The sequence below is a fragment of the Malurus melanocephalus genome, unplaced genomic scaffold, assembly GCF_030028575.1.
Source record: "Malurus melanocephalus ecotype Western Australia unplaced genomic scaffold, MMel_1.1 scaffold_1, whole genome shotgun sequence".
Classification (NCBI taxonomy): domain Eukaryota; kingdom Metazoa; phylum Chordata; class Aves; order Passeriformes; family Maluridae; genus Malurus; species Malurus melanocephalus.
This window is the reverse complement of record NW_026623233.1, coordinates 9,069,011-9,087,833: the sequence shown is the minus strand read 5'-3', so window position 1 is coordinate 9,087,833 and position 18,823 is coordinate 9,069,011. Positions and strand designations below refer to the sequence as shown.

General features: G+C 43.1%; 1 protein-coding gene across 1 annotated transcript in view; it reads left to right on the top strand.

The window, feature by feature from the left end:
* Window positions 1–17,484, top strand: part of SH3RF3 (SH3 domain containing ring finger 3) — a 91,883-nt gene extending 74,399 nt beyond the window's left edge. The window contains exons 9-10 of the mRNA XM_057386517.1: window positions 3,738–4,075; window positions 14,657–17,484. Coding sequence (XP_057242500.1) covers window positions 3,738–4,075; window positions 14,657–14,825 — 507 coding nt within the window. The 3' untranslated portion in view covers window positions 14,826–17,484. The remainder of the gene's footprint in view (window positions 1–3,737; window positions 4,076–14,656) is intronic.
* Window positions 17,485–18,823: the final 1,339 nt, after the last annotated feature.

Genomic DNA, 18,823 nt, shown 5'->3' with positions numbered 1-18,823 from the left:
AAATTCAGTTAAACATGTGGGCAGTAACCAGGAGATGGGAGAAGTACTGTCCAYACTGTGAATCCATCCATCAACACAGATGTGAAGGTCTGACCTTGGCAGATTCAGGAGGTAGGGATGTCAAACACAGTTTGCAGTCAATTGGAAATGTAGCTACTAGACAAAGAAAACTCAATAATTACACAGCTGTTTCAGTAGATTACAGATTTCCCAGAAAACAATAAAACAGCCATCTGTGAATGGAAAAAAAAAGTAAACGATCTTTTTTTTTTAAATTCAGAAACTTGATTTCTGAAAGTCATCAGATATRTCCCCTGTAAACTCTTACCTCTTTTCAAAAGAGACAGTGTGTAACCAGTTGGTGTAGATTTCTTCACAGCATTTATGTCCATTAATGCTTCATTGATTTACGGTGAAACTGCTGAAGGACTGTCTTGAATAGACATATAAATATTAATTTCTTATGAAGGATGGCTGCTATTACACTAAATATTAAATGAATTCATAATACTTGGACATATGCAATAAATCACTACTGGGACTGCATGCTAACATCCCTTTTTTTTTTTTTTTTTTTTTTTTTTACATATTAAAACCACAGAAAAGGGCTGGTTGCTCCCAAAGAAATGTAAGCTTTGTAACGCTGGAATCATTAATGAATTCCCACAGCACAAGGAGTTTCAACTTAGTCCCATTTAACAGATATAGAGGGGGAAGGCATGAAGTGGGTTAGGTTGAACTGCTGATTGCAAAAGGTTCAAATCCAATCTGTTTCTCATGAGAGACATCACAGTAAATTATCAATTCCTGACAGTCCTTCTTTTGCTTGAAATGCTCTGAGCAGCGTCGGCAGAGGATCTGGCCACRTGATACCAGAAGGCTGAGAGCCAGACTCAAAGGGAGAAAGAGCTGGACATACTGTCTAATCTCCATGCACACTGAGCAGTTGGTATCAGGTCACCTCTAGATATCTTGCCCAAGGCCACGACTGGAAGATAGTACTGCTCAGGTTTTGACCAGGCTTAGCAATTGAATTAAGTCATCTTCTSTCTCCTGAAACCACAGATCTTAGTTTCAGAAGTTTAGTAAAATGCTCAGTGGGCACTAAAAATCAATTCTTTATCTTTCCCTTTATTAAAGTAGAACAAAGGGGTAGATCAGCAAGCTCTATGTAATTTTCTGTTACCTAAGGGATAGTAGCTTGAGTGTAGAAATTTATGCCAGGGCTAACCCTGTAGARTGGAAGCCATTCTTGTAAACAAAATTGAATAACTGTCAGACTCATCTGCTTTTTAATGTGTAGATGAGTGTGAGCATGTGCACCTCTGTCTTTCCAAATATTTTTGCTTCYATGCTTTAAATGGTCTAAGTTGCTCAAGGTTTTTCTAATGAAAACTTGCCAAGGTATTTAAATTAGAAGCAGAAATTAGAAAAGCTGCTACCAGATAGGAATATTAATTGTTCTTTATACAGGGCTTTAGTTCACATAGTTACTTTGCATTTGCAAGGCTGCCAATTAAAGAGGCTCAAAGTGCTCACTGCTGCACAATAGCCATTTCTCCAGAGCCCCACAATGGCTATTGTATTCTGCCACTGACCTTTGAACACCTTCAAATGCATATTGACACAGGATGCTGGGATCATTAGAGCAATTGTTTCAGTGTGCCACAGGGAAATAAGAATTTTGCAATTTCGTGAAAAGCTTTAAAATTTTATATAATGATGACAGCAACAATATTTCTCAATTAGGCAAATGAGAGAAAAACTAAAGCATTTTTTTCTGGTGTTTCAGTTGAATTCCAGAATGCACACCTGACACAGTATCCATACAGTCCCTTACCATCAGGGAAAGAAGATATTTATCAGGGGCATTTGGTCTGCTTTTCTGTTGTTTCCAGGGGGATTGATATATTTTTTTGACCTGATGGTTCCATATGGCCAGCCTCCCTTAGCTTCCATGGATTCTGCCTGGATGAACATCTTAACAGGATGGATCCTTTCATCCTATAAGTSCAAAACACTCTTTTAAAACATAGCCAGTGGTATGCAGGAGACCAGGATCTGGATGTCCAGTTCAGACTCTGCTCTTCAAAAATCAGGGAATGTTGGCTCAAAAATCAGGGAGTGTTGGCTCTGTGACAACAAGTGCTTCTTTTTAGCTCTTGTGTGTCTTGACATCTAAGGTATTTCTGTTTTCTTACCAGTCTGTGTCGGTTAAAGTGTGCAGACAAGAACTTTGGAAGCAGAGATACTGCAGGTACATTTACTGTAGTAAATCTAAGCATCTTCTAAAAGCTTTTATTTATTTTATTGTAGCCTTTCTATTCTTTAAAGCTGCTTTGAGAAATTACTTTAGCAGTCAGAACATAAAAGAACATAATTTTAAACCTTGCATAGGACATTTTGTCTACAGAGGATAATAAATTACTGGTTTGTATTTCCAACGAGTGTTCCTGCTTGAATATAGAGAGGTAGTTTCTGTTCCATAAGTCTTGCCATTTYTGGGTTTGATTTTATCCCCTGGGATCCTATTATTGAACAAATTATCAAATATAGTTAAACTTCACAGCCCTGAGTCTCTGAAGATAGTTACGGTAATGGTTTGTACTTCTGACGAAAGAGGAAGAAATCTAATAGACCTTAGCAAAATTTCTTGTATCTTGTATTTTTTAAAAATGGAAAATTTACTGCACAGCATTGCTGGTTGCAACTCCAACCTAGCTATGTAGCATGTACCAGATGAAGGCCAGTTTCTACATACAAACCTCTAGCTGAAAAACTTKAAAGAAGGACATAGTATTTGGTATTTGTGTGTGCTTGAGGTAAATGTGCAGCAGGATTTCTCACACTGATGTAAAATCCAAAAGGTCAGATGTGTTTCCTCAGTAACACAGGCTAAACTTTTTTCCCCCATTAATTGAAAGGGTGCTGTTATCATCTTTTCATTTCTCTCTGTTAGAAACAGAAAAGAACTTTGAAACCTCCCACACACTCCCACTGCAATTGCCAATTGTGAATTTTGTGGTCTATCTTCAAACATCAAGGTGATACCTTTACCTTAACACATGAGGGGAAGTGACCCACTTCTGGGAGGGAGACACGAAAAGGTATTTCTGTGTGATGCAGGATGTGAAGGGGAGCACGTGCTGGAAAGAGCTATCAAACCAGACTCTTGTGCCTCCATTCTTCCTGCTGTAAATCTGAATCAGGTAGTAAAAGAGGCAGTGATGATGAATGCTTCRCTTGCAGTGGGCTGGGATCTGAAATCCCTCCTCAGCCCATTGTGCTTCCCAGCTGAGGTTTTTAGCCACGGGTGCTGCTTTCTTACTTGTGGGGTGTTTCTCTGTTGAGGGACACAATTCTCCCTGAAGAGAGATGGAAGCATTCTGCTTGCTGTCTTCTCTGCATCAAAGTTTGTACCTTTGTTGTGCCACTGTAGCTGCACTATTTCTTTCAAAAGGCACATGATMACTGCCCAGATAGATTTGAAAATGGGGATAATCTTTGCAATACATTTGCTCCTTACTCTGCTGAATGAGTTGAAGCCCTTTTTGATGGGTAGGAATTTTTGTAGTCCTTCATTACARAAAGCTCAAGTTCTACCTGGATCCACCCTCTATGGCAGTTTTGAAAGGTTTCCTTTCAGTCACACTGAGATTTTCCAAAAAAAAAAACGCAAAGGGAGTTGGTATGTCTGCTCACTGCCCTTTTTTTTTTTTTTTTTGGTTTCTTTGCAGAAGGAGAAGAAGAGCGGGCTGCTGAAACTTCTAGCAGGAGCATCAACAAAAAAGAAGTCACGTTCCCCACCATCTGTGTCCCCCACACACGACCCCCAGACAGCCATTGAAGGAGTTCTGCAAGGGGCAGTTGGGCCTGAGCTGTCCTCCCTCTCCAGTCACGGCAGAGCCGGCTCATGCCCTATCGAGAGTGAAATGCAAGGAGCCATGGGGCTGGAGCCTCTGCACAGGAAAACAGGCTCCTTGGATTTGAATTTTTCCATCCCTTCACCTGCCAGGCCACCCCTCTCTTCCATGGCAGCTATTCGGCCAGAGCCCAAGCCTTTGCCCCGGGAAAGGTAAGCTGTGTTTGTGCTGAGGTTGCCTGCATCCACAGGGAGCATTTGGAGGAGGGATGAAAGTTTAACTTGCTCAAGGGTTGTTGCAGTTTTGGTRCTCTGTGGATTGACTGTAGGTGGCTCAGTTGTCTTTTAGGAAGGGCTTATGTGCATCTGCCCATTGAAAAGCATTTGGCACACAGTGCAGGTTTAAAGAAGTGTTGAACAGCACCCATCCCTGACAGTGTAGAGCCCGGATCTAAATATGGAAGACAGCAGTGCTTTCTTAGACCAAATGGTGTAAATTCTATTGGAAAATGCCACTTTTTAAATGGGATTCCCGTATTTTARCTTAAGGACTTGACATATTGTGTCCCACCTGGACATGTCTTGTTCTCACGACCAAAGATTGTTTCAAATTCTTCTTGTTTAAAATACTTAGGTGTGCAGCCATCTTCAGTGACCTCTTACCAAAAACATAGCTCACTTCTAGAGACAGATGTACCAGTGATTCTGGAGCTCATTTCAGCATCCTGCTCTGCACCTTGGTACCTTGGGGTAACTGATTTTGCAAACCCAAAAAGAGAAGAATAGGAACACCAAACTACAAAAGCAGGTGTAAAGATAGATAACTGACCAGAAAAGACCTAGGGGGGCATAGAAAAGAGCTAGGTCTCCATGTGCAGAGTCACACTGGCTTCAGGTAAATGTTTTCTACAAGTCAGAAGTTTGAGGACTGGGAAGGGAATAGATAATAAGCAGCTACAGTGCTATTGAAATGCTTTCCACTCAAAAGATGATTGAGAAAAAGCATGTTTTTTACAAAAGCATTGAAGAATTTCCGAAAAGCTATTTAGGGAGCTCTCTTGAGTTGGAATTTAAAAGAATTTTGAAATAACATTAAAATCACAGAAGTTTGAAAGAAACTGGTTTTGTCTCAGTGTATGAAAGAGGCTGAAGGGAATGGACTGGGCAAGCCACCTGACCCTGAATCCAGTTGGGATCATGAACCAGATGATGCATAATAAGGGATATAACAGGACAGTCCATASCTTATGCAGTATTTTACTGAATCCAGGTTGAAATTCAGTTGAGGTGACAGTGACACTATAATATATTTAAACTTTTCTAAGGCAGCTGGTTTGTTACCATAAAAGTTACTCTTGCTGAGTGAACTGTACACAACCAACCCAACAGATACTAAGTGAGTTGATCCACTGGCATCAAATCTAACTCTACATCAGAAATCACTAGAAAATTATTATTTATGTATCTAGTGTAGCCCAACAGGAGTGGGGTCCTGAATCTGCACCAGCACCATAAAGCCTTTAATGTTGCCGAAGAAGGACTGAAGTGGGAAGTGGGTCATGGATAGGGCAGGTCTGTTGGTACAGAGCTAATTCAGCTCCTGGTCAGGTGAACACAGAGTAACTGCATTTCAGAAGAGGCAAATCTGAGGCAAAGTGGACTGAACTCAGAGAAACATTGTAAGAAAATAGAAGATTTAAATCTGTACAATGAGAGACAAGGGGAGCTCYGGCACACCTGGTAAAGAGCAGGTGTAGGTATGGCATGGTAACAGTCTGTAAGAATCTGCAGTCACGACAGACATGGGAATATTTTTACACTAGATTTGGCATTGTTTCTAAAAGAGATGCTGTTGTTCAGGTGCAGCTATTAGACTTCACGCAGAAATAAATACAGGCAAATCCTTCAGCATTGTAATGAAAGCAGTGAGAGCAGACTATCGCAGTAGTCTCTTGCGCTTAAAATCCATGAAAAAGCAATTTAGCAAAAGGAGTGAAAAACCAATCCCTATTTAGGCACACTTAATTTGGTCTACATCAGTTCAGATTAATGCTGTAAGAAAAGTTAAATCAATATAAACCAGATTTAGCACCAGTGTAACTAAATCAGTGRGCTGCTGCACCTTTAGTTAAATATAACCATGAACAGAAGCAGGGAAGTACAGCCCCCAATGTCTCCAGAGCTGGGTGTTAATATGCTSCGCTCAAAGCTTTACTATAGAGAACTCCAGACACATTATTTAATATGCCAGGGCTGGTCCCATACCCTGCAAACTTCTCAGTCCACCTCAGGTGGGGAAACATTTAACTGATGACTATTTGAAGTGGCAGAATAGAATCAGAGGAACAAAAGTTACCTGCATTYTCTTATCTGTGCTGGAATCAGGAGCAAATAGATTTAGATTGCTAAAACTGCGTAAATACTTCCAGTTGCAATATACGGTGGTAAGAAACTTACTCTGATTTTATATATTTTGATTCCTGAGTCTTAAATCTGAAAATAAGCCATAATTGAAGTAACCATAATTATACACAGCAGGCAAGATTCTTTAATTGATTTATGAATTAACTTCCATATCATTGGTGTATCTGCATTCCTTAACTGATCATATGGGTTTTTTCATGTCCATAATGRGAAATATTAATTACCTTCATGCACTAGGAAGGATAATGCTTAGTCCTGGAATAATCTGAGCAGATACATTAAACACTTGTCTGCTAGAAATTCATCCCACATCCATCTGTGCTCATTAAATCATCAGATTTCTCAGAAGTACCAAATTATATTTTTTTTTAAACAAATTACGGTTTTCAAACCACTTGTTCTTTTCACATCTGGCAATGGAGCAACTTGCATTCAACGTCACTCAGCTCCATATTTTGCTTGTTTGCATTTTGGTGCATTTCATCCGCACAGTAGGAGCAATTCTCTGAGAAAGAAAAGGGAGGAGAGGGAAAAAAAGGTTAGATAAACAGATTCAGATGCTGGATGAAATTTTAAAAAGCTGCAAAGCATTTCAGTACACTTAGCTGTACTTGGCTTTCTGTCTCCCAACGCCCATCTGTGCACATAGAAACAGAGCACTGAAAGGTTGGAAGAAGTAGCACATTCCTTAATATTTACAGCATTCAGAATGAGGCTCATGCAGGCAGCAGAGCACTGCTACTTTTCCTATAGAGGTTGGCTTGCAGCTCCAGCACTCAGCACATCCAGGTTACTGATCAAACCCAGTGCACCAAGAGGTGCATTAAAGGGATCTGATTGCTTGCAGCTCACTCACTATTTGAGGGATGAATTGCCTGTTCTGCTGCCTAACATTGCAGGCCATTCTAGGACTTGCAGCCAGATAGACAGAAAGGTGAAGCAAGTTTCACCCTCTTGGAGGTGCTGTTAGCGTTTATACTCTTATACTCTGTCTTTTTTTTTTTTTTTAATATGTAGAGAGGAAAACATTTACCTTCTCCTTTCTATTCCAAATACTGGTTATGGATTACTGGATTAGGAAGGAAATTGCTCCTAGTTCTCCTGTCATTTAGCCTTCATATTTGTCTCGTTTGCTGGGATAGTCAGAGCCCATCTCTGCCTTYTGGGTGTAATTCCCACTATCAGTTTATAAAACCACATTCCTTCAGCTGCTCTCTGCCATAAAGCATCCAGCAGTCCAAGCAGCAGAGCAGAGAAATTTCCCAGGTGGTGTCCTTGTCACTTCATGTTGCAGTGATTGACTGCCAAGTGAGTACCCCATCAGGCTGTGTGTGCCCCACACGCTTTCCACCTACTGCTCCATCCAGTTTCTGCTGGTGCGAGACACGGGGCCACTACAGGGATGCACTGTGCTGAGGTGGGCACTGGGCCAGAGCTTTGCCCACATCCCACCAACGCTGTCAGCTCACAGGAGGGGTGTGCTGCATGCCTGGCAGCGCCAAAACAAAATACTTTCCTTGCCACCCCCTTCAAGAAAATATGACTGTACATTAAGCAAAACAGAAGAGTTGAGTGTGCTTGTGTGTGTGTGTGTGAGTCATGTTCCCCTCGCTGCCTGGCACTGTTCCCAGAGGCGAACCTGAGTAAAACATGTCACGCGTTGTTGACTCTTTTATAGTAACTGGCACTGACTCTGCCATGCTATATTGTGAGAAAGCAGCCGTGGCCAGACTTATTGTCACGACTGGCATATCTGTACTGTGTTTCTATGGATTTTGGGCAATCTTCAACCAAATCATAACCACAGCAGTGCTGCAGAATAAGATGGGAGCAGTAAGTTTGACCTTTAAAATAGATCCCTCCATGTTTCCATRTGTCTTTCTGCGAATCACTGCCACATTAGAAATTGAGCTCCCAATTCAAGGAAGCATTCAAGCATGTGCTTAACGCCCATTGACTTCAATTTTGCTGTGCGTGTGTATCTTCTTTGCCAAAAAGGAAAGCAGATGAAGGGTTCGTTCCATTCCTGGAAAGTGATACTAGAGAAATGACCCAAGGAGTAATTTCTGACTGAACAGTGACATGTATGCACATGGTTAAGTGCTTCACTGAGTAGGGATACCTGCCTTACGACTGGGAAACTGGAATCAACCATCTCAGAAATTGAATCATATTTCCAACAGAAGGGTAAAAGACCCAACTGAGACTTGTTCTAAGGCTGCTGATTCAGACACCGTACTATGGAGAAGCAGGTTTTGGCTTATAGTGTGCAGAGGTGCTTTGCAGGTCCCTGCAATTTGCCAGTGAAAGTACGAAGAGACAGAGTTCTGCTGGTAAACAAGAGCAGTGGTTAACTGAGCTACATGCTCCACTGGCACTGGTTATCCATTCCCTCCAAAACTAACACACCTGTTGGAGTCACAGGACTGGACTCCTGCAACTTGTCCTTAATGCATGATACTTTGAGAAACAGGAATTTTCATTAAGCATCCAAATTCAAGCTCTCTAAATGGGACCAGATTGGAGGTTAGCCCTGCAGACCTAATTTGCCTCACTGCATATTTGTTTTCTTAAGTTTCCCCAGTTCCATCAGTGTCCTGGAAACACATATAACTCAGTGAGCAGATACTCAGTATTTTTTTGTCAGTGTCCAGGCTGGAGTTCAGGCCTTAATTTCYACTGATCAGTTCTGATCAGGACTGTTCAATGCCTGCCTGCACATTGACAGAGGCCCGTATGAGTCACTTAGACCAGACAGGACTCCTACGCAGCCAGTGTGCTTGAGATGAGTCTCTCTGTGGAAAGTGTGGCACGAGGTTTTGCAGCTGGAGGAGTCAGAGAAGCCACTTTCCCCACATCTGCACTACTCAGTGAATTTCATCATGGTCACTTGCTAGAAATATTCTAACCTCTGGAAAAGGTGGGGTGGCTCCTGTGTCAGAGCCTTGACTCACATCCAGAACAGCATCTTGTGCACTAAATGAAGAAGGCATCTGTCTCGGTTTTGAGACAATGTTTTCAGAGAAAACCGTTCCAGAGAAACGTTTCCTCTGAAATGAAAATAAATTTGATAATTTTTTCSCCCACCAACAAGAAATAGATACTGGGCAAAAAAGTGAAGAGAAAAAAAAAAAAGTAATTTATTTACAAACACAGTGCCCACAGGACACAGATAAAAAGTAACGGTTAGATATTCAAAAGAAAACCCCGCCACGCGGCGCCAACAAGATGGCGCCTCCCCCYGTACACAGATACAGAGTAACGGTTAGATATTCAAAATCTCGCCACGCGGCGCCGACAAGATGGCGCCTCCCGTCCCTGGGAAAAAGAAACAAAAGAAAAACAAACCACGTGGCCGTTTCCGTAACAGTGGCAAAAAAGAAAAAAAAAACCAAAAAAAAACCCTGTTCCACAGTCCTTTCTTCCCTGGGACGGGTCAGAGGACTCGGTGTGTTTCTGCTGCCAGCCCGGTTCCCTTCCGGAATCCCGGAGGAGGTGAAGCCGCGCGGCTTTTTCTCCCGGCTGGAGGGGGATCGCAGGAGAGGCAGACGGGGGTCTGAGGAGAGCTGCTGAAGCTAACAGTAACTGAAACTGTAACAATGTAACTGCGCAGCACTCCGGCAAGCAGAAGGACTCCCACGGAGAGAAAGCTGAGCCAGAGCTGAGCTGGAAAAAGGCCCCGACTGTGTGGCAGCGCTGGCTTTTAAACCGCCAGCACTGCCTTTCCCAGCAGCCCACGCGGCTTCTTCCGGGTTACATTTAAAGATACAGAACATCTTTTGGGCGTATATGCCAACAGAAAAGGAATACAGAACAAAATTGGCACAAAAATCAACCCAAGACAGCATCCTACAGGAAAAATAGTATGAAATCATATAATGAAAAATAATATTGCAAGGCAGCAAAAGCAAAGTAATGAGAAATTTTATTTGCCAGTTTATTCATCTCAGATGAATGGGTGTGAAACATTTGTGTTCTGTTGAAGTTGTAGATGTCTTTATGTAGATGCATTTATACACATGATATTCTTAATAATTTTAATCATRAAAGAAACGAAACCAGAACTTTCATCATGTGACATCTGTTTAAGGTTAGGAGTCTCATTTGCACCTTCCAGATTTCAGTAGCAGTAGCAAAGGGAGGGCTGGGTGGGAGAGGTGTTTCTTTTGACTGTGAGAACAAGTGCTGTGGAGATGGGACAGTGGGATTGCCAGGTCTTTGCTGGCAGCAGAGGATGGACGGATTCCCAGCTCAGTGAAATCATTGCTGCCAGGCTGCCCATCCCACCCAGTGCCAGCCTCTACCCATGCAGTCTCCTGCTCCTTGGGATACCATGTCCCTGCCCCAGGCTCCCTCCCACTAAGGCTTTTTGCTCCCCCAGACTCAGCTCAGCAGAGTTTGTCGCTCAGCAGCCATACCCACACTTTCCACCAGGTCTTTCAGGTTTTCATCACAGTCCCATTTCTTCCTCTGCTCCCAGTTTTTCTCCCATCAGTCTCCCTCTTCCTCCACCTCTTCCCTTACTTTATACCACCCTCAAACTCCCCAGGGTTTCCCTRCCCAGGAAAAAGCCATCCCCTATCCTTGCTGATACTACTTGCAACCTCTCCTCATGTATAATCTCTTGGGTAACAGGGGCCCTTCCCAGGCCACTGCTCATCCTGGACAGTTGCCTCCAGGGATGAAATGCCCAATCCAAGAATGCTACAGCAATCAGCAGTGGGGAAGTCCAACATCAAGTCTGTCCCCTAAGAGAAAAACACAAGAGGGGCCCAGTGCTAAGAAAGGTAGAGAAATGCAACCTCTGAAATCCCACAGAGTAAGGACATGCATGAATTAGCAGAGATTTTACTTTCAGTGCTCATACAAGCCTAAACATGTGCCATTTTGAGGTGGTTTGAATGCCTTTAATCTGGCTGAGWGTGAGTGATTTTCTGAAGGAACACCATCCCTGATAGACTGATGGGACCACAGAACAAGTCTTTGCTCCCAGCTATGGGACCTGAGAGCAGTTTGCTCATATGGGTCCTRCTGGTGCTGCAAACCCTCTCGTGTTATTCTTGGAAGTGATGAGGCCTTTAAGAGCTGTATGTTGGACCCTCAGCCTGATASAGACAACTGCTGCAGAGAATTTGGGTCAAAATTATTAACATTTGGCAGAACTGTAACTATATGAGAACACAATTTACRACAGAAAATATCAAATATTGTTAATAGTAGTCAGAAGTGATTGCCATACTTGTCATCAAAATTGGTGCCCAGCTAATCAGCATTTTTTGGTAATTTAGAGGTGTAATGTGACACAGACAAAATTGAGAAGACTGAGATCCATCTAAAGTGCCAAGCAACAGTTTAGTACAAGAAAACATACAATTTTATAGCATTTTCTTGAASAGGGGACAAAAGGGGAAATAAAAAGGGGAGATATAAATAGAAGTATCCTGGACTGCCTTTTTGGGAATGAGAGACGATGTCTTGGGAGAAGAGACCTTTTCTGCCAAAAAAGCGTGGCTAATAGCTGTCCTTGCAGTTCATTGCAGAGGATAAGCGAGGCTGAGGTGCCATCTGGAGGTGTGGAGGGGTGGCACAGCTCCTGTGCCAGCACCGTGCCCGGCTGCTGCCCCTGCAGCCCCCACCGGGCTGTCTCTGCCAGGCCCTGCTTCCAACCTCCCGTGGGAAAATGCATCGCATCTTTTTCCATCTTTCACACAGTTCTTAACCGTTTTGAAAGATCTTTCGTAGCTAGTATTTTGTTATTCTGTCAAAAATCTCTTCAGTGCTATGTTGTGAGGTACTGTAATTAATTGAATTTAAACCATAGCATTTAGAGTTTCCTGAATGGGAAAAAAACAACTCATTTTATAATGCAGTGAGTGAGATTTATTTTTCTAAATCTCTAAGAAGATGCTGGACCTTTTTGTGACAATGGACACATTCCTGTGGGGTGTGGTCACCTTCCTCCTCATGTGAACCAAATAGGGACTAGCAGCTCATCACTCTGAGGACCTGGTTTTGCTTTAACRGGATGGCTCTGCTTTTGGTATGACATGAGGTGCTGGCAGTCCTAGCTGGGTATATAGAGTGACCCTGTCCAAGACACCACCTTTTCCTGAGTTTCTGTTTCCTGACTTCCCAAAACAGTTTGTGAGTACCTCCACAGCCATCTGAGTACCTCCATACTCAGCTGATGTTGAAGTCCAACCCCTTCTTTTCCTCAAGGCCTCTTGAGCTCCTGATGCAGAGTGCCGATGTGCTGTGATTGTGCATAAGAGTAGTGAGATCTGAAACTTGGCATCATCTTAGCTGAAATTGTTCCACTCTGATAATTTAATTAATCAACACTGCAGCAGAGTGTTTGAAATAATGTGTGCATTCATTTGCATAATGAGTGTAATTGGCGAAGCTTCATAATGTAAGTGTAGCAGTTCCACAGATGATAGCTTGATAGACCATTTTCCTGGAGCCAGCCAGCAGCACACGTTTCAACCCCTGTTATTTGCTTTTCCACAGAGAAAGGAAGTGACAACTAGATTTATTAACCAAGATACAGAGAGGACTGGCAAATTTTTGRTGGCACCTGAACACATATATTTTCCACATGACTGTGTTGCTGTGTCAAGATGAAAAAGCCACAGTTAGGTATTAGAACAGAACCCCTGCTCCAAAAGTTTAATGCTTTTCCAAGTAATGGGTTGTTGGCTGTGGAGATGTCCACACACAGAGTCAAAGCTGATATTTCCAGTGTCATGTCAAAGTGGAGTACCTAGTTTCAGAACTGCAGTCACTACTTACCCGAGCAAAGTTTGCAAAGAAAATGAGTGGCTGCCACTGGAGAGCCCCTTGCTTTGGTACTGTCTCATTGAGGATAGCCTCAGGGAGTGTTCCACAGCCTCCAGGGGATGTAAAAATCCCAAAGGACAGGATATTATCTTAAATAAATACCTTGTTATAGACAGGACTGAGGTATCAATGGCCATGCAGCAGTTGTGGAAGCATAACTCTCAGGAGATGGGCTTTAGGTAATTAATTGGCAACTTTTAACTATCTTACTATATTCACTACTTTGCAATTAGCAAGACAAGGTATTGACTGTTAACCAAATGCCAGATGATTGCAAAAGTGCTGAAGGAAAAAAAACAACCATGCAGTAGAAATATATTCCCTGCCTTGCACACAAGTGCGTTGATATAAAATGGCCCAGTCTGTGCTCTCAGAAGGCCGCCTGCTGATAGGCTCTGAGTGCAGAATAGCTGTATCAGGCTCAGACACATCATTACTTCATTGAAATGAAGTGACACTTGAAAACTAAGTTCCCAGAGAGCCCTGTGAATGGTTCAGGACTGGGGCTCCCCGTTGGTTTAGAGAGTGCTTTGAAAGTCACTTGATAACCTCTCCATTTTAGATTCCCTTCCAGGTTTGAGGGATCCAAAGTATATTCTCAAGAAACATAAGAAGAAAATGTGAACAGCTTTAGCTAACGTCTGCTGCTGTCACAGGCAGTGGGAGCATTGCAAACCCCATTTATAATCATCAGTGGACAAGGGAAGAGAGGATGTCATGTATCTGGACTTCTGCAAGGTCTTTGACATGGTCCCTCACAACATCTCTCTCTCTCTGAATTGGAGAAGGATAGATTTTATGGGTGGACTGTTTTGTGGATAAGGAATTMATTGGATGGTYGCATCCAGAGGGTAGTGGTCAATGRCTCAATGTCCCAATGGACGCTGGTGACAAGTGGTGTCCCTCAGGGGTCCACACTGGGATCAGTGCTGTTGAATATCCTCATCAGTGACATAGATGGTGGGATTGAGGGCACCCTCAGGAAGTTTGCAGATGACACCAAGCTGATTTATGCAGTTGACACACGGGATCTGACCAACGTGCTTGAGTTGAAAATGTCCCTGCCTGCCCCTGGCAGAGGGGTTGAACTAGATGACCTTAAAGTCCCTTCCAGCCCAAAATGTGCTGTCATTCTCTGATTCTATGACTTTTGGATGGAGGAGATGCAGAGCTGAATGAGATGTTACAGCAGAGATGCAGCACTAGGACAAAGCAATGAAGTTCTGGCACAGGCTCAGCACACAGCTGGGAGCAGGGACACCATGAGTGGTCCCTCCATTTGGCAACACGTTTGTGCTTTTGTGGACTGCCTCCAGAGTACATCTKGGTAAATTTTCCAGCTCAGCTGGTCAGAAATTTCTGTCTTACTGAGTTTTAGTAGAGAATGTAACTGCATTGCATGTAACTAGTAGGCGAAAATGTTACTTACTGATATTTCCAAAAGTTTTTTTCCCCAAATGTCTGGTACTGGTGCCCAGCTGCTCCCGTCAGGTGCAGACTAACCAAGTCTTTGCACTTCTTTCTCCAAAGGTACCGCGTTGTGGTCCCATACCCACCGCAGAGCGAGGCCGAGATCGAACTGAAGGAAGGTGACATTGTGTTTGTGCACAAGAAACGGGAGGACGGCTGGTACAAAGGGACGTTGCAGAGGAACGGCAGGACGGGCCTCTTCCCCGGGAGCTTTGTCGAGAGCTTCTGAGGACAAGATGCTGCTCTCTCAGTTGAGGAGCTTTCAGGGGAAACTGCATAGCACAAGAAGAGACAGCAAAGAGAAACTGGACTGATAACCACTGCCATTTTTATTTCCAAAGACTTCCCCCAGGCCCTTCAGTCTGCAGCTCTGGAGACACAATGGCCTCCTGTGCTCCCGAGACCGTGTGCGGTGCATACAGTGGTATGTTGAAGTAGTGCCTTCCACCAGGAATCACAGACTGAAAGGATGCCCATCTGGACTGTAGTAACCTAAACTCTGGCTGTTAACCCTTTGTGTAAATTATAGAGAAGATATCTTTAAAAAAAAATTAAGAGGAAAGCTGTTATATTGCTGTAACTTATTTGTCAGAGCTGCAGTGTTCTTATTACTGGCCTATGCAAGATGGATTTGAGAGTTCAAGGAGGTGTGCTAGGAAGCTCTTAAACTGGGATTTTGTTTTTACCAAGGGAAGAAGAGGGGAGGGTGGATCAGATCACAGATCAGTGCATCGTTGTGCAAGTTAGAATGAGGAGTCCAAAATGTCAATGTCATGCTTTCTATATACCTCAAAGATACGCGACGCAGGTTTGTCAGTGAGTGTGTTAGTGCTCAGAGTCCCACACCAGCCCATGTCCTGGCGCTGCTGCCAGGGAGGTCCTGGAGGAAGTACAGCTCCACCATTAAACTGTGGTTATTTGAGCAGAATCCCTTTTGCCTGTCTTCTGCCCGTAATATATGCAGCATGGATTTTTGTCCTTCGGTATCACTTTCCATTGCTTTTTTGTACGACGTACCTTTTTACTGTAAGAATTTCTCTACTTTATATATATTCCTACTAGATCAGACATTTCCTCTTTTTCATACATCTGGTGCTATTTTTTTTAATTGTTAAAGATTTGGTTAAACAGAGAGGCTGCAACAAGATTTGCATTCAACATACGAAATTAGAAACGTACGTGAAGATTGAGATCAGACTGCTTGTTCTTGCTTCATAGAGGAAAAGAGAAAAAGCTGCATGGTCACCGATAAATATACCTGGGAGAGCTGCCTGTGCAACACACACACACTTGCTCTCTCCTACATATTTAGAGTGGCTGAAGACCCATRCTGAAGCACAGCGTTCTGTCTGGAGAGTGATAATGACTCCAGAATTGGAAGTAATTCCCAGAGGAGTCATTTTAATTGACTTTTTCATGGCAATAAGAAGAACACTGCAGGTTCTAACACACGCAGGGACCGTGGAGTTTTCCTCTGTCGTTGCATGACGGAGACGAGAGCTGATCTGCGACAGCAGTAATTGGTGTTATGRAAATGTGATTTCTTACTGTAGAAATGTACAGTTCTGGAGACTGTTGGATTTCTTAACGTCGTCAAGCTACAATACMAACTGTATCAGGCAATATAAGCTTCCATCTACCAGGGACTTAAAGGTGCAATAAATGTAAGGTGAGTTTAGCCAGTTATTTGTATGAAAAAGAATGAGAAAAAAAGAAGTCATAATGCGATTGTTGAGAGTATTTAAAAAGACATCAGCTCTTGAGGAATGAATCATGTTGAAAGGCTTTTCATAGCTGTATCCATACCTTGCCTCTGACAGCAGCTGGCTGTTTGCCAAGGCCCACATGTGGTGGGTGTTCAAAAGCGTGTCAGAGGCACTGTAACCTGGAGATGATCTTTTYAAAATGAAGAGGCCCGGTGGGTGAACATCATCACTGCATCACCAGTATTTCATATGCGAAGGTGTAAGTTTTGTTTTCATTCAAGCCGTGTGTACTAGTACATATCAAAACCCATGTAAGTGAGCATTCCTATTTAAGTTCAGCTCTGTGACGTTGTTCTCTGTAAAATAAGTTCTTCTTGCTGTCACATGTTAACAAACCGATTCCAGAAACACAGTTCATGGCCAAGTATAGCACCTTCAAACCAGGAGGCATCACTTTCAGGGTGTTTCTTTTTATACTTGATGTTGCCGCATTTGTTGATATTCCAGATTGTAGTGAGTCAGCCACTAAAAATTTAGTTACTGTTGAGAGGAAATTGCCTTTTTATAAACCAATAAGAGACTGAAGAAATGTCTTCTGGAAGACTTGCTTGAGATTAGAGCCATATCTGTTCCAGTTATTTGGTCCAGGTCAGAACTGGTGTCATTGCACCTCAAACAGTAAACTGCACAGTTAGGCAGTCAGCAATGCCAAAATGTGTGTTATTGATTCCAATAAAAATTCTGGGTTAGATCTGTCAGAGATGAGATTTTTTCTGACAACTTACAGTGGTTACAATGCTCTTAAAATTCTGTTCCATGGTGTATTTACTACAGTCAGAAAAGCGAAACAGGATGACAGCTTGCATGCTGCCTATTCTGTTTAGCCAGATCTAAAATTATTYCAGATTTCCACCTTTTTTATGCTTAACTCTTAAGAGGGCAAAAGTTGGTGTGTGAGAGGATCAAGGAAAACATGCAGATACTATATCATTAAATCAGTGCTTCAAAATATATTTTGCAGGGAGGATGATGGTTTTTTAAATGGTCATTAACCCTTCTAATCATACCTCCTGCTAGGAAAAACATAGTGGGGTGGGGAGGAAGGTGTTCTGTTTTGATAGCAGCTCTTTCTGGGCCCTCTTTATTGCATTTCATCACGGTTTGGGTTACTGAGTAATCTTCTTGAACCACTTCCATGCCAGGAGCACAAGTATTAAGGTGAACTTAATACAGCCCAGTGATATGGAAACATGACCCAGTGCCATTCAGAAAGTCCTGGACTGAGAGAGGTTTGACTCATACTGTGGTCTAGTTTTTACTTGTCATGCCAGGAAAAGCAGAAGGAGGGGGCATCTCCACCTCCTGCAACAGGGCGGGGAAAAGATTCCTTCTGGTGGCCTCAGTTTGTAAAATGCCAGGTTTGTTCTTCTAGAAATGGGTTCAAATAATTGAACAATTCCTTTGAACTTTGCACAGCTCAGAAAATGTTTTTGTTATACATGAATGTTAACGTGGTTTAGGAAATGTTGGCAGATATGAGTACAAATGAACTACAATGACTGTGTTTCTGATTCTTTAAATAAAATAAGTATTAAGGCAACTTGACTGAGGTTTCTCTCTGTATTAGACAGTAAGGTGAACACGCAGTGTAAGTGGCTCTGAGGTTCGCCCAGAGAACAGGGAAGACTCCTCTGCAAATCCTGTACTAATTCCCACATAAATACAGACCTATTAAGGGTAGGAGACGCCTTAACATGAGTTGGAATCTATGGTTCTTCTTGTGGCACATCTGGGATTTTTTCAAAATCTTGAGAAATTAAAAACTTACCTGTGGGGCAGAGGTGTGTGGGTCCAGACAGAGAGAGAGGAGACAGGCCAGGAAGAGAGAGCAAGGTGGCAAGGGTAAGGCTGAGGCACAGAGGCTAGGAGGGGATGTGGAAGCAGAAAATTTGCAAAGAAAAGAGCAGCCTCTCATATTGTTATATGGGCTTCAGGGGTGCTCTGAGAYGTTGAGCAGGTTTGTAGGCAGAGGAAGACCCCTTTCATCCTGCCCTGGGCTGGTTTGGCCATGGTGCCAGCAGGGTCCATGTGTCCTCCAGGCAAGGTACAGCCAAGGAACCGGGAGACAGGGAAGGAGCAGGCTGTACCCTGGGCAACCAAATGCCTCTTAACTCAGGTAAGGGGTGTAAGCCTGCTTTTGCACAAGGCCTGAGATTCCCATTTGGCAACACAGTGCAGAGCATCTGGAGGGGAACAAAAGAGTGCATGAGGGTCTGGATGTGTTTGCTCTGGCTGGGAGTGATTCCTTGCACAGTTAGTRAGCACTCAGGGCAGGAAGAGCGAGGCACAGCTAACTCGGGGTGTCTGCCTAGGAGGTGACAGGAGCCTCTCTTTGCCCCAGCTGGATCCCAAGTCAAAATTCTGAAACGTGGAAACCACTAGAATTTAAATGCGGGCAGGCAACACCTCTCCCTGTGCTAGGCCTTGYTGGCTGCCCTGCCTGACAAGCAGTGTGGTGCAA